Here is a 15,751-nt window from a genome sequence, read left to right on the forward strand (position 1 = left end):
GCAAAGGAGCGTTAGATGGGAATTACAGCAGGGGCTGAGGGCACGCGGTGGCACCGAGGGATGGGGCTCTAAAGCAAACCGGGCTGTCCCCAGCGCAGGGGATGAGTGGGAGCACACCTGCAGCCCTTGGTGTGCTGAGAACAGGCAACTCATAGCATCAGTGAGAGCTGCTGCAGCTCCCTGAACCCTTCATGGCTACATGGAGGTGCCAAGAACAGGCAACTCATAGCATCAGTGAGAGCTGCTGCAGCTCCCTGAACCCTTCGTGGTTACATGGAGGTGCCAACCATACCTAAGATCCTACCACAGCTCCTACCTGAAATCCTAGCCCCTGCTCCGCCATTACAATTCCCCCATTTTTCCTCCCATTTTATTATTCTAGGGGTTTGGTGTTTTAGGATGTGGGGAAGGAGCAGAGATGGCTCTCAGCTCCCCCTCCCTGGTCCAGCTAGGCCTTGGGTGATGCTGCAGGCTGCAGCCTCTGCAGCTCCAGGACACGGACGAGGAGGAGGAAGGCGATGCTCAGCAGAAGCAGCCAGAAGAAAACCCAGTAGTGCTGTGGGAGGAAGAGCCATGGACGCCAGAGCTCCGCTGCAGCCCCCTTGGACCTGGGGAGAAGGTGAGCAGGGACACTTGTCATCCATGAGGGAGAGCAAATCCCACCTCCACCCCATCTGGGCACAAGGAGGATGTTTAACTCAGTCCCAAACCCCCTGGCAAACCTTTTACAAGCCCAAGTGAACAAGCCTGAGGAGGGCATGGGCAAACCTGAGCCCCGGTGGGGCTGAGCTGAGGCAGCCAAACAACATCCCAGCTTTCCACCACTAAACCCCCCAGCCCCTGCCCAAGTGCTGGCCACCCGGGGACCACAGAGAGGCCAGCAGCTGTGGGGGATGCTGGGCACACCCAGGTGCTGCTCACGTTGGCCCAAGCTGCTCTGGCTCCTCACTCCCTGTGCTGGATCCTCTGCCCTCTGCCTCTGCCACCAGCTTCCCAGTCACGGCGCTGTCCTGGCCCTGTGGCTCCAGCTCACTCCTGGGGAGGGAGAGGACAGGGTCAGTGCTGTGCCACATGGGGACAGCTGGATCAGCTGGTGCCACCCAGCGCAGTCACCTGGGGGTGCTGGGCCAGCGCTGGGCCCCCTCTGGCTCCGGGTCACCTGCTGGGGCTGCTCGGCTCTCAGGGCTGGCACCTGGCTGGGCACACAAGGCGGGAGCATCAGTGGGGACACAGAGCCCCAGTGGCACCCAGGCTGGGGACACAGAGCCCCAGTGGCACCCAGGCTGGGGGCACAGCCTCTGGCTGTCCCCACCCAACACGTCCTTACCAGGAGCTGCTTGGGGATGACAGCGATGCTGACCCTGCGGCGAGCAGACCCCTAAAACAGAGGGGTGGGGGTGAGCTATCTGTGGCTGCTTCTCACCTCCTCCTTCCCCATCACCTCCCCAGCACGGGTAAGGGACACCACAGGACACTGCCAGCTCCCCCTGGAGCTGAGGGGAAGCTGGAAAGCCAGGGAAGGTCAAAGCCAAGAGGTTTGTGCCTGTCATTAGTGCTGCAAGCTGCCCTGGTGGGGCTGCCTGACCCCCTCCCCTACCTCTGGAGCTATGGGGGGATCAGTGCTGGATTCAAGGTGGTGCTAAAGAAGAGCCAAGCCTGTGACCCTGCAATGGAAAAGGATCTGCCTAAGATCTCTTGCACAGGCAGCCCTCAGCTTGCTGGGCATCCTGTCTGTCTACCAACAGTTCCCTGAAGCTGCCCCTGCATTCTGCTTCATCCCAGCAGATCTTCCCTGCAGCAAGCAGCTGGCTGCAGTGACATTGTTTGGGGACAAGGGGGTGTGTGGGGACAGCCAGTTGAGGGAGGGCAGGCAGTGGCTCCAAGACTCCTGAACTGGGACCAGTTACCTGCTGGAAACTCCTCTTCAGGGGGTGAGGCCTCAGCCGTGGCTCCACATCATCTGAGAGCAAAGAGAAGCTGCCTTACATCATCCCTCAACACAAGGATGGGGCTGATGCACAGACAGACAGACACAAAGCTGTCCTGGCCGTGTGCTCTGTGCCTGGCACAGGTGGTGCCCCAGGCAGGGGACACAGTGGCACAGAGAGAACAGAGTCCTTTTTGTGCATGGGTCCCCCCTGCCCTGCATTCCCAGCTGGGTTATGGCTCTCTGCACCTGCTGCCACATTGATCTGCTGTCCCACTGTCCCCTCACAACTGTCACCAGCTGTTCCCCTCACTGCCCCATCAGCTGCTCCCCTCAGCCACTCCTCAGCTCGCACCAGCCCTGGCTCTGCGGTGCAGGGTCACAATGGCCCCCAGAGGGAGGGGGCTGCTGTGTGCCAGCCCTGCCCAGCCCCGGGGGCAGAGCCCACCTCACCCTGGCTCTCTGCCAGCTGCCGGTTGCGGGAGTTCTGCTGGATCAGGCGCTTCATCTCCTCCAGCTCCGCGTGCTCCCGCAGGTGGTGCCGCTTCAGGTTCTCCACGTGCTGCACCATCACCTCTGCTGCCCGGCTCATCCGGGCCTCCTGCAGCCAGGCAGGATGGGGGATCAGGGCCCCTAAGTCTCAGGAGCCAGCTCTGCCAGTCCCTCCCTGTGCCTCCCCCCAGGGAGTGCAGCTGCATCCCCTTCCCGCTCCCAGGGGTGGGTGGATGGATCCCTTGCACCCTGCTAAGCACAAACGTGAGGTCAAGGCCAGCACTGTGAGGAGGAAGGACAAACCCCAGCAAGCCCAGGGATGAGGCTTCATCATCCCCAAGCCCATCTGGAGCACCTCCATCACTGCCACACTAGGCTGTGGACACACCTGGTGTACAGCCCCCAGCTTCTCTGCAGCACTGGTTGCCCTCTCCACAGCTGCTGCCAGCACGGCCAGGTTGTGCTGCAGCTGCTCCAGTGTCTCCTTGCAGCCTGCACTGGCACAGGATCGGCCCAGCCTCTGTGGGGGGAAAGGGTGGAGCTGCTGGAGCTGGAGTTGTCCAAACCCCTTTGGGGCTGGGTGATCCCAGCCCCCTGCCCTGGTGCCCACCTACCTCCAGGGCAGCCCGGCACTGCCCCAGCTCCTCCTGGATGTTTTCCTCTGCTGCATCCCGTGCCCGTTTCTCCACCTGCACCCGTTGCTGCAGGGTGAACACATCACAGCGAAAAGCCAGGGCCAGGTGGGCAAAGGCTGCCTGTGGGGTGAGAGGGGCACAGAGGGGCAGAAGAAAAGCCACCAGGGCCATGTGCTGCTGCCCCGAAGGCACAGACAGACCTCCCAGCGTGCCACCATCAGGGCAGTGCTGAAGATCGTTAGCACTTGCCTTGCCCCAGCACCCTTGAGCTGCTGCAAGCTGGGGACAGACCCCCGAGATGCCAGCCCAGGGAGATACAGCTGATAACGTCCTCCAGGCAGCTGATAATGAAACCCTGAGCCCTCCTGGCAAGAGCACAGGCGGGCAGACGCCAGCCCCAGCCCTCCCCTGGCTGGGTCCTGGCTGGTGGCTGAGCCTGACTCAGCCCTGGCACTTGCAGGGAAATGATTTTTATTAGCGAGGCTCCCGCCGCCTCCCCGGCCAAGGGCGCCCTTCAGCAGCTGCAGAGCACTTTGTGGGATTGCTGGGCACGCAGAGGACACGCTCATGGAAATGCAGCTGCCTCCAAATGCCAAAAGCATCTCTGGGAAAGGGTTTGGATGGTGGCTGCCAGGGCCCTGCGGTGCCTGAAGGAGCAGGGCACAGCCGTGGCACTGTGAGCCAGCACGGTGTCCCCGTCCTTGTGTCCCCACAGCCCCCAGCAGCCCTCACCTCCAGATCCTGCTCGGTCAGAGCCACCCTGCAGAAAGAGAATTACTGTCAGGAATGGGGGCATCATGGGGGCTGCATGCTGAAAATGCCCTTGCCCTGCTCCCAGGGCTGCCAGCCACCACCAGAAGTGGGAAGCCAAGTGCCCATTGTGTGGACAGCAACCCTCGTGCAATGCAAAAGGAGGGAAGTCCAATCTCTGAGCCCTGCTGTGCCCTGGGACCCCCCTGCCCTGTAGCCCCCAGGGGGATGCAGGTGCTCCCTGGTCTTACCTGTGCAAGCCAAGCCTGTCCAGCACTGAGAGCTCACTGGGGAGGCTCAGCAGAGGCTCCTCCAGGGTTTCTGCATCTGCAGGAAGGCAGTGGGGCCACAGGAAACCACACATGAGGGCTTTCCCTGGGCCTTCCCTCCTTCCTCTGCCCTCCTGTCCTAGCTGGAGGTGCTGCCCATGTTTTGGGACCACCCCAATCCTTCCCCAGCATCAGGGGGGCTTTGGCTCCTCCCAGGCCAGTCTCCCCTTGCCCATGTCCCCACCAGGGGAGATGACCCCCATCAGAACACGTTCCCATGCTCCTCCCCAGCTACTTCAAACCTTCCCCTAAGGGCACCCAGCTGGGATGTGGCATGGGGACTCACCCACCTTCTTTAGTGCTGTCAGTGTCCCCAGGGTGCACAGCCTGCTCCTGCACGGCCCTGCCTGGCTCCTGAGAGGCACAAAGGTGCTGCTGGGGCAAACCTCCCCCAGGTGCTGCACAGAGGGGCTGGGGGCCAGCCCGAGGAACCAGGCAGGGTTTGTGCCCAGCTGTCACCCTCCCCTCCCTCTCACCTCGCTGCTTTGCTCCACGCTCTGCTCACTCCTGGCCAGATCCCCACCTGGCTGTCCCTGGGGACTGCTCATCCTGCCTGGGGACAGAAAGGTGCTGGGAGCTGGGCAGCAGGGACCCCTCCCAGCCTGACACCACTTCAGGACAGACCCCCAAAACTGCCACTGCCACTTCTGCAGCCTGCAGGCTCCCAAGGGACATCAGCTGGCAGGTACCCCCCAAAATGTCTCTGGGATTCAGGGAGCTGGAGCTAAACTGGGCCAGGGCAGGGGGAGGAGGGCAATGGATCCAGTGCAGAGGGTGGGGTACAGCTGGTGAGGCAAATCCAGGGGATGGGGATGGGGTCCTAGGGCTGGAAGGGGTTGCAGGCAGGTGCTGCCAGGCCAGGGGAACCCTCCTGCTGCTCAGGGAGGGAGGGAGGGTGGAAAACCCACCCTTGTGACCCCATCCCCGTCTGGGCTGCCCTTACCTTCATCCGGAGACGCGGGGAGCCCGGACAGCTCTGCCTGCTGCTCCCTGTGGAGGGAATCCCGGCTAAACCCTGAGGAAACTCAGGAAGCATCGGCAGCATCCCATCCCCCACGCTCCCCCTGCTCCCTCCTGGGGCTGCTCCGGACCTGGCTCCTTCCCGAGCATCCTCCAAAGCCTGCTCCGTCCCCGAGCCGCCTCTCCGCTCCTGCCGCCGCCGCAGAGCCCCAGAGAGGACTCGCCGGGGCCGTTTCCAGCCAGCAATGAGTCACCAACAGCCACTGCCGTCCTTTGCCTCAGCTTTTGCTTTTTTCTTTTTTTTTTTTTTTTTTGCTCCGGCTGCCAAGGGGACCTCGCTGCGAGCCGGCCCCTTCCAGCACCACAACACAGCCAGAGCCCGGGCAGGCACCACCTCACAGCACCCCATGGGGATGGCAGGCACCCCTAAAAGCGCACTGGGGACAGGTTTATCACCCCAAAACCCTGCCCTGAGTGCCAGGAGGTCTGGCAGCTCTGCAGCATCCCTGCTCACTGATGCTGGAGGCCACCAGGGAGGGCAGGTCACAGGGGCTGCTGTGCACAGAGCCCTCTGGAGCCCAGCACACAACTGGGAGAGGGTTTGAACCCAACCAGGAGAGGGTTTGAACCCCCAAACTTTTCCCCCTGGCTCTGGGAAGGGCTGCAGCAGAGCTTCTCCCTCTCCTCCTGGCGAGCCTGAGAGCAGGAGAAGGGGTCACCGTGCCACAGGGATGCTCAGTGCCCTTTGCCTGGCGCTGCCATCGCTGTCCCATCCTTGCCAGCGTTTCAAGAACCTCTGGGGGAGCTTTTAGTGCACGTACCTGCGCGGTGAGGGGCTGGGCCGGCAGCTCGCCCGGTGCCGCTGCCGCCGCCGGCGCCCCTGGGCCGGTCCCTGCGCCTCCTCCTCCTCCCCCTGTCCCGGCGAGCTCCCTCCGAGCGGCTTCATCTGGCTCCAGGAGCAGCTCACCTATGGCGAGAGACCCGCATTAGCCGCGCGCAGATGGAGAACGCCTCTAAATGTTGTATTTTTAAAGCGTTTTCTCACCCAGCAGGAGCTCCGAGCTCCTCTGCTTAGCGTGGAGGCATCTGTGGGAAAAGAGGTGGGGAGGCCCGCTGGGATTCGGGAGGGGGCTGGAGGGATTTGGGCGGGCAAGGAGCGAGGAAAAGGAGAAATTCAATTCAGTACAAGAGGGTGGGCTTCCCTGCTTGCCACCCCCATTTCCTTCCCCCAGGACAATCCTCATTTTGGGCTGGTGGTGTGGGTCAGCTTCTTGGGGAGAGGTGGATTTGCAGCAACCCCCTGCTCACCAGGCTGCAGACATGACAGCCCCTGAGCTCCCCGAGAGACAGATATAAACGATTTCCAAATATTAGGGAGCTTGGAGAACCCATTTAAGCTGTTTTACAATGTTTAAAGAGTTAGAGAAGGATGCAGAAAGTTCACAAAGTCCCTCTCCCAGCCCAGTGTGAAGGGACTGTCCCGGTGCCCACGGCCGTGCAGATTTAGGACAGAAGGAGAATTTTTTGTCCAGGACAGGGAAGCAGGAGAAATCTAGGGGGACAGAGAGCAGGGACTGCTTGAAGTGCCTGTCCAAAGCCTCGGCCAAGCTCAGCCTCACCCAGCTCCCGGTGCCCGCCCAGCTCTGATGAAGGTGTAAAAAGCAGCACTTGGTGCCTTTGAGAGCCAGCCCGTTTCACACCTATACAGGGGGAATTATCTCTGATAACTCCACCCAGGGGCTCAGGGCCTCCAGCCGGCCGGGATCACCCAAACTCATCCCAGCGGCGAGCACCAGAGCGCTCTGGAGGGCCGGTCCCTGCTGCAAAGCGCTCAATCCATCACAGCTGCGGCAGCCCCTGCCGGCTGCTGCTCCCCCACAGCCTCGCAGACTGCAGGAGCAGCCGCTCCTTATCTTTGTGTTCCAGATGGAAAAGATACGAGCAGGCACTCGCTCCTTATCTTTGCGTTCCAGATGGCAAAGATACGAGACACGGGGCTGCTTTAGCACCGGGAACCCCCTGAGATGCCAGAGCGGGCTTTCCCTCAGCTCGGCGACGCCGAACGCTCCCCGGGACATCATTACCTGCCTGAGCTCCTCCCGAGCAGCCGGAGGCAGATGCTGGCACCCGGCTCGGAGCCGGCACTCAGCCCTGTCGGGTCCCCATCGGCCCGGCCGGGGCTCCCCGCGGGGCAGAGCAGCCGCATCTGCGGCGCTCGGAGCTGCCGGGGCCGAGCCCGAGGAGAGAAGGCCTTTAAAGGAGATGCATGAGAGCGCCTGGGAGCTCCCCGCGCCGGCCGGGGCGGGCAGCGGGGGCTGCAGGTGGCCAGGAAAGCTCTGCCAGGTCCCGCACCCGCTCTGGGAGGTGACAGAGCTGGGCAAGACCAGCACTGATCCCTCCTGTGACGCTGTGCCAGCAGAGCTGAGCCTCAGCATCTCCCTGGCAGCCAGGACAGATGGGGATCCCCCCGTGCTTTCATGGGGACCCAGCACCAGAATAAACCGGGATGGCTGATGAGGAGCCCCTGCAGCTCCTGGTTCGGTGATGCTGCCCAGGACCCCCGGCCCTCCTGCCCCTCTCAGCAGCCCCACCATCCCCCCAGTGCCCCGACCCCTTTGCTCAGATCCATCCCATCCCCTAAAGCCGCTTTCTTCCCCTAATGAGCTTACAGCGGCTCGGGCTCCACCTTCAGCAGGGAGCTTCCACCCTTCCACCCCATGCCCAGGGACCCCTCGGGGGCTGCAGACCCCTCCAGCCCTGCAAACAGCATCTCCCAGTGCCCGGGCAGGCTGTGCCCAGGCTCTGCCCCACCTGCCAGAGGGAGAGCGGCCCCAGGGGTTACAAACCGCGGGGAGTGGAGGTGGGACACCCTCGCAGAGAGCCCCAGCTTCCCCCCCAGGGGCAGCAGCTGGCACATCAGTGCCCTTTCCCCGGGTGTCCTGGCATCCCAGGGCTGCTGCGTGGGACACACAGACCCAAGGACACAGCCCAGGGTCCCTGGATGTCCCCTCTGTTCCCTCCCACACGCAGGAGGGCAATGCCCCTGTTCACAACCACCCCGTTCAAAGAGCTCTAAAAGCATTCACTAAAAGCACGCAGGGGGTTTCTAGGCATTCTTATTTTTTTAAGCTGGGAGCGGCTAAATGGTGAGTGCAATCTAGGAATGGCAGAGCCCCAAGGCAGGAAAACAGCCCAGTGCCCCTGACACAGACCTGTTGAGAGAGCCTGCAGGGAGCTCTGCAGCCCAGGAGGGTGGGTGGCAGCATGGGCTGCAGCTCTGTCCCCCGTCCCCCTTCCAGCCAGGTCCCTCTCGGCTGCAGCACCTCCCAGGGCACCTGAAGCTGAGCTGGACTCAGCTCAGATCACAGTGTGGTCATCTGGATTATTCACTTCTTGGAAGAAAGCTGCTCAGATGCAGCAAGCGTGATTTACAGGTCTGTGCAGGGGCCCAACCACAAAGCAGCACCCAGCCCTCCCTCAAATCCACCTTTCTGTGGCCCTGGCTTCCCTGCCTGACAGGAACCTGGCAGCCACCAGGCTACCCAAGAGAGAACACAATTCTTGTCTTATGATTAAAAAGTTGTTGGCAAAAAAAAAAAAAAAAAAAAACAAAAAAAAAAAAACAAAAAAAAAAAAACCAAACCAAAAATCCCCAAACAGACAAGAAGGAAAACTGCTCTTCCTTTTTATTCAGTTTCAAATCCCAAGTGAAAAAAAAAAATAAATATTGCTGAGCGTCCCCCAGAGCAGTTCAGCCTCACATTTGGGTGTCACAGCCCCCAGGTTTGCAGGCAGAACTGCATCAGCATGTTGGGGATTACACAGGAGATTAGCAGGCTGTCCCTGGACACGCAGTTACCTCCAGGGAAACGTGGGGTGACCCCTGGCACTGCTGCAGGAGAGGAAACAGCAACAACCTGGAGCCCCTGTTTGGAGAGGGGCAGCCCCTTGGGGGATGGATTTTCAGGAAATTTTTTTGAAATGTTTTTTTGATTTTTTTTAAATTATTTTCAGGCTGTTTTCAGGAAAGCCACTGAGTTTCAGCCCTTTTCAACAAGGTGCTGCATGGCCCAAGGCCCCTGCATGGCTCAGCCGTCTGGTATTTAACATCCACAGACTCCACAGCCCTGCTCACCCCAAAGAGGTTCATGCTGCCTGACCACAGCCCCACAAAGGCACCTGGGCAGAGGAGGAATCATCTTGTCATGAAACTTGTTCAAAAATCCCTGTGCAGGGTGTGGAAGCAGCACAGTGGACAGACGACCCATGCAACTGCGTATCATGAATTTCCTTCAAAAAAAACCCAAGAACTACGAGACCAAAAAGGGAATTCCCCTCTGTAATGTGAAGTAAAAATCTGCAAACAGAAGAGGAAGCAGGTAAGAAACCACTGCCTATTACCACAAGTAAACTGGATGAAAATCACAGACTATCTGCTACCTCCAGCCTAGGAAAGGTCTCAGACAAAGCTTCAGACCAGTCCCTTCCCCATCACTGCTCCTAAATCAGGACAAGGACAGAGCCAGTCCTGGCACTCCCGCCACCCTTGGCCAAGGTTCTGCTGATCTGTAAAATCTGACTGATGTTTTGTGCTGCATCCACCCCTCTGCGCTGTTCAGGATGGAACCCAAAGTTCTTGAAAGGGTCAAGACGAGTCAAAAGTGAAGTTTTCTGTGCTGCCAACCTCCTTCGTTTGTGGAATCGTGACACAAAGTAGTCCCACTCGGTGCTAGGAGGGCGGAAAGCGAAAACGCGGGGGCGCCCCCGGTATCGCGCTGCGACGGGGGGGGGGGGGGGGGGGGATCTCTCGGTGCCCCAGGTATCGCGCTGCGGCGGCGGGGGGGGGGGAATCTCTCGGTGCCCCGGGTATCGCGCTGCGGCGGCGGGGGGGGGGATCTCTCGGCGCCCCCGCTATCGCGCTGCGGAGGGGGGGGGGGATCTCTCGGTGCCCCCGGTATCGCGCTGCGGCGGAGGGGGGGGGATCTCTCGGTGCCCCAGGTATCGCGCTGCGGCGCGGGGGGGAATCTCTCGGTGCCCCAGGTATCGCGCTGCGGAGGGGGGGGGGGGGGGGATCTCTCGGTGCCCCAGGTATTGCGCTGCGGCGGGGGGGGGGGATCTCTCGGTGCCCCCGGTATCGCGCTGCGGCGGGGGAGGGGGGGATCTCTCGGTGCCCCAGGTATTGCGCTGCGGCGGGGGGAGGGGGGGATCTCTCGGTGCCCCCGGTATCGCGCTGCGGCGGGGGGGGGGGATCTCTCGGTGCCCCAGGTATCGCGCTGCGGAGGGGGGGGATCTCTCGGTGCCCCAGGTATCGCGCTGCGGCGGCGGGGGGGATCTCTCGGCGCTCCCGCTATCGCGCTGCGGAGGGGGGGGGATCTCTCGGTGCCCCCGGTATCGCGCTGCGGCGGGGGACGGGGGGGGATCTCTCGGTGCCCCAGGTATCGCGCTGCGGCGGGGGGAGGGGGGGATCTCTCGGTGCCCCCGGTATCGCGCTGCGGAGGGGGGGGGGATCTCTCGGTGCCCCAGGTATCGCGCTGCGGCGGAAGGGGGGGGATCTCTCGGTGCCCCGGGTATCGCGCTGCGGCGCGGGGGGGATCTCTCGGTGCCCGGCTCCTCAAGCTCCGGCAGAGGCAGAGACGCGGAAGGATACATGCAAGGCGCTGCTGTATCCGCCTGCTGTGGTGCCGTGTATACACCCGGTGGCAGCGGAAGCGGCGTGACAGGGCACGGGGATGCCGGCCGTGGCCGGACAGCGGCACGCAGCGGCTCGGAACCGGGACCGGGCTGTACCAAAAATGCGGCGAAAGCAGTGGGGGGGGGGGGGGGGGCGGCGGCGGCGGCGGCGGCGGCGGCGGCGCCGTGGAGAACTGCGCATGCGTGCGGCTGATCCCGGAAAGGGCGCTGTGGTTGGATGAGGCGGCGCGGAGTGATATCGCTGGTGCGGCGGTTATGGCAACTGCGCATGCGCGGGGCAGGCGGCGGGCAGCGGCGGGCAGCGGCGGGCAGCGGCGGGCAGCGGCGGGCAGCGGCGGGCAGCGGCGGGCAGCGGCGGGCAGCGGCGGGCAGCGGCGGGCAGCGGCGGGCAGCGGCGGGCAGCGGCGGGCAGCGGCGGGCAGCGGCGGGCAGCGGCGGGGGGTGCGGGAGGCGGCGGAGCTGCGGAGCCGCAGAAACGGGACATGGGGCTGCGGCTGCGGAAGGGAACGACGGGACGGCCGTGGTTGCAGGAGGCGGCGGAGCCGCGCCATCCGGCAGCTCTGAAGCGGGGAGCCGCGGTGGGGAAGGCGCGGCTCGGCCCGCCATGGAGCGGCAGCGGCAGGAGCGAGAGGGCGACCACGGGCGGCGGCGGGGCGGCCGCGTCAGCGGGAGATGATCCCAGGGCGGCGGGAGGAGCGGCGTGGAGGCGGCGGGAGGCTGCCGCGGGGGGGGCATGGCGGGCGGTGGGGGAGTCGGCGGCTGGAGCGCGGCGCGCAGCCGCTGGGGGCTGGGCTGGCTGCTGGCCCGGCGGGCAGGGGCGGCGCCAGGCGCGGGAGAGGCAACGTGCACGAGGGGCCGCGCCAGGCGCGCTCGGCACCGCAGATCCGGGAGCCACAGGAGACTGCCAAAATGCAGCAGCGACGGGACTTGCGCCGCCACCGGCGCTGTGTCGGCAAAGGGGGCGAGGGGGACTTGGGGGCGGGAGGAGCGGCCGCACCCGCGGGTAGCGGGGGGAAAGCGGCAGGCGCGGGGGAGGGGGGCGGGGCCGCGGTGACGCTGAGGGGCGGGGCCCGCGGTAGCCGGGACAGCAGGGACCAACGGGATGGCAAAGGCGGGGATGGCGGGAGCGGTGGGAGGGGCCGGGGGGACGGATATCGGGACCGCGGGGGCGGGGCGGCACGGGCGAGCAGCGCCGCGGGTGCCGGAGCTCTGCGGTCCGACGGGGAGGTGGGGGGCGTGTCCCGCTGGAGACTCGCGGCGGCGAGGGGCGGAGTCGCAGGAGGGGCGGGGCGGCTGCTGCGGGCATCCCCCGTGCGGCAAACACAGCTCAAGCAGCGCCCGGCAAGCTGGGGCCGGCTCCGCGGCAGCCACCTCCCGGTGGGAGATACTAATAAAGTGCTTGATACAAACTGTGTCCCAAAGTCTCTGGTGAAGATGACTGAATGGTCAGCATTTGGTTTTTATAACTCCTGTTGCGGTAATTTAACCATGACAATCCTGCTTTACGGCACTCTTCACAACAGTGCTGCTTTATGGCACCCTTAACGACAGTCACGTTTTACGACAGTTGCTCTTTATAACACCTTTGCTTTACGGCACCTTTTGCGACAGTCGCGCTTTACGGCACCTTTTGCGACAGTTTTGCTTTACGACACCTTTTACGACATCCGCGCATTACGGCACCTTTTGCGACAGTTCTGCTTTACGGCACCTTTTACGACATCCGCGCTTTACGGCACCTTTTGCGACAGTTTTGCTTTACGGCACCTTTTACGACATCCGCGCTTTACGGCACCTTTTGCGACAGTTTTGCTTTACGGCACCTTTTACGACATCCGCGCTTTACGGCACCTTTTGCGACAGTCGCGCTTTACGGCACCTTTTGCGACAGTTTTGCTTTACGGCACCTTTTACGACACCCGCGCTTTACGGCACCTTTTACGACAGTCGCGCTTTACGGCACCTTTTACGACAGTTTTGCTTTACGGCACCTTTTACGACATCCGCGCTTTACGGCACCTTTTGCGACAGTCGCGCTTTACGGCACCTTTTACGACATCCGCGCTTTACGGCACCTTTTGCGACAGTCGCGCTTTACGGCACCTTTTGCGACAGTCTTGCTTTACGGCACCTTTTACGACAGTCGCGCTTTACGGCACCTTTTGCGACAGTTTTGCTTTACGGCACCTTTTACGACACCCGCGCTTTACGGCACCTTTTACGACAGTCGCGCTTTACGGCACCTTTTACGACAGTTTTGCTTTACGGCACCTTTTACGACATCCGCGCTTTACGGCACCTTTTGCGACAGTCGCGCTTTACGGCACCTTTTACGACAGTCGCGCTTTACGGCACCTTTTACGACAGTCGCGCTTTACGGCACCTTTTACGACAGTCGCGCTTTACGGCACCTTTTGCGACAGTTTTGCTTTACGGCACCTTTTGCGACAGTTTTGCTTTACGGCACCTTTTGCGACATCCGCGCTTTACGGCACCTTTTACGACAGTTTTGCTTTACGGCACCTTTTGCGACAGTTTTGCTTTACGGCACCTTTTGCGACATCCGCGCTTTACGGCACCTTTTGCGACAGTTTTGCTTTACGGCACCTTTTGCGACAGTTTTGCTTTACGGCACCTTTTGCGACATCCGCGCTTTACGGCGCCTTTTGCGACAGTCGCGCTTTACGGCACCTTTTGCGACATCCGCGCTTTACGGCACCTTTTGCGACATCCGCGCTTTACGGCACCTTTTACGACAGTTTTGCATTACTGCAGTTTTACGACAGTAGCGCTTTACGGCAGTTTTACGGCAGTCGCGCTTTACAGCACTTTGTGGTTTTTAATTTGTTTTTCATTTATTTTTAATTAATTTTATTTTTAAAATTTTTTTTTTAATTTAAATTTTATTTTTAATTTTTTTATTTTTAAGGTTTTTTTAAATTTTATTTTGTGCTGCCTGCTGCTTTACGGCAGTTTTACGGCAGTCGCACTTTAGGGTTTTTATTTTGTTTTTCAATTATTTTTAATTAATTTTATTTTTTAAAGTTTTATTTTTAATTTAAACTTTATTTTTATCTTTTTTATTTTTAAAGTTTTTTTTTTAATTTTATGGCACTTTGTGATTTTTATTTTGTTTTTCATTTATTTTTAATTAATTTTAATTTTTAAAGTTTTATTTTTAATTTAAATTTTATTTTTAATTTTTTTATTTTTAAGGTTTTTTTATTTTGTGCTTCCCGGTGCTTTACGGCAGTCGCACTTTACGGCACTTTGTGGTTTTTATTTTGTTTTTCATTTATTTTTAATTAATTTTATTTTTTAAAGTTTTATTTTTAATTTAAATTTTATTTTTAATTTTTTTATTTTTAAAGGTTTTTTTAAATTTTATTTTGTGCTGCCTGCTGCTTTACGGCAGTTTTACGGCAGTCGCACTTTAGGGTTTTTATTTTGTTTTTCAATTATTTTTAATTAATTTTATTTTTTAAAGTTTTATTTTTAATTTAAACTTTATTTTTAACTTTTTTATTTTTAAAGGTTTTTTTTTAATTTTATGGCACTTTGTGATTTTTATTTTGTTTTTCATTTATTTTTAATTAATTTTAATTTTTAAAGTTTTTTTTTAATTTAAATTTTATTTTTAATTTTTTTATTTTTAAGGTTTTTTTAAATTTTATTTTGTGCTTCCCGGTGCTTTACGGCAGTTTTATGGCAGTCGCACTTTAGGGTTTTTATTTTGTTTTTCAATTAATTTTAATTAATTTTATTTTTTAAGGTTTTTTTTAATTTAAATTTTATTTTTAATTTTTTTATTTTTAAAGGTTTTTTTAAATTTTATTTTGTGCTGCCCGCTGCTTTACGGCAGTTTTATGGCAGTCGCACTTTAGGGTTTTTATTTTGTTTTTCAATTATTTCTAATTAATTTTATTTTTTAAAGTTTTATTTTTAATTTAAACTTTATTTTTAACTTTTTTATTTTTAAAGGTTTTTTTTTAATTTTATGGCACTTTGTGATTTTTATTTTGTTTTTTTTTTTATTTTTAATTAATTTTAATTTTTAAAGCTTTATTTTTAATTTAAATTTTATTTTTAATTTTTTTATTTTTAAAGGTTTTTTTAAATTTTATTTTGTGCTGCCTGCTGCTTTACGGCAGTTTTACGGCAGTCGCACTTTAGGGTTTTTATTTTGTTTTTCAATTATTTTTAATTAATTTTATTTTTTAATATTTTATTTTTAATTTAAACTTTATTTTTAACTTTTTTATTTTTAAAGGTTTTTTTTTTTAATTTTATGGCACTTTGTGATTTTTATTTTGTTTTTCATTTATTTTTAATTAATTTTAATTTTTAAAGTTTTATTTTTAATTTAAATTTTATTTTTAATTTTTTTATTTTTAAAGGTTTTTTTAAATTTTATTTTGTGCTGCCTGCTGCTTTACGGCAGTTTTATGGCAGTCGCACTTTAGGGTTTTTATTTTGTTTTTCAATTATTTCTAATTAATTTTATTTTTTAAAGTTTTATTTTTAATTTAAACTTTATTTTTAACTTTTTTATTTTTAAAGGTTTTTTTTTAATTTTATGGCACTTTGTGATTTTTATTTTTTTTTCATTTATTTTTAATTAATTTTAATTTTTAAAGTTTTTTTTTAATTTAAATTTTATTTTTAATTTTTTTATTTTTAAAGGTTTTTTAAAATTTTATTTTGTGCTGCCCGGTGCTTTACGGCAGTTTTACGACAGTCGCACTTTACAGCACTTTAGGGTTTTTATTTTGTTTTTTATTTATTTTTAATTAATTTTATTTTTTAAATTTCAGTTTTTAATTTAAATTTTATTTTTAATTTTTTTATTTTTAAAGCTTTTTTTAAATTTTATTTTGTGCTGCCCGGACCAGCTCAAGCCAGTGATTGTGGTGGTGTTTGAAGGTCCCCAGGACGAGGGAAGAGATGAGAATCTTGACTTCTCCTAA

The 15,751-nt window shown here is 56.2% G+C and overlaps 1 protein-coding gene across 5 annotated transcripts; it reads right to left on the reverse strand.

Moving 5' to 3' along the window:
* Positions 1-135: 135 nt before the first annotated feature.
* Positions 136-7,586, reverse strand: LOC129130400 (inositol 1,4,5-triphosphate receptor associated 2-like). Of its 5 annotated transcripts, none has more exons than XM_077190502.1 (15): positions 6,139-7,586; positions 5,915-6,060; positions 5,077-5,123; positions 4,610-4,686; positions 4,424-4,487; positions 4,056-4,131; positions 3,787-3,814; positions 3,034-3,174; positions 2,808-2,939; positions 2,381-2,528; positions 1,908-1,960; positions 1,328-1,378; positions 1,114-1,196; positions 922-1,035; positions 136-608 (listed from the first exon to the last, which is right to left on the reverse strand). In XM_077190502.1, exons 2-15 carry the CDS (start codon positions 6,037-6,039, stop codon positions 449-451), a joined length of 1,299 nt encoding a protein of 432 aa, XP_077046617.1. In that variant the 5' UTR covers positions 6,040-6,060; positions 6,139-7,586; the 3' UTR covers positions 136-448. The 5 variants fall into 5 exon arrangements, 4 of the variants coding, with proteins under 4 accessions (XP_077046617.1, XP_077046619.1, XP_077046618.1 ...); XR_013185162.1 differs by having other exon boundaries at positions 471-608; positions 1,114-1,192; XM_077190504.1 differs by lacking the exon at positions 6,139-7,586 and having other exon boundaries at positions 4,610-4,682; positions 5,915-5,986.
* Positions 7,587-15,751: the final 8,165 nt, after the last annotated feature.

Source organism: Agelaius phoeniceus, chromosome 25 (assembly GCF_051311805.1).
Source record: "Agelaius phoeniceus isolate bAgePho1 chromosome 25, bAgePho1.hap1, whole genome shotgun sequence".
Taxonomy (NCBI): Eukaryota; Metazoa; Chordata; class Aves; order Passeriformes; family Icteridae; genus Agelaius; species Agelaius phoeniceus.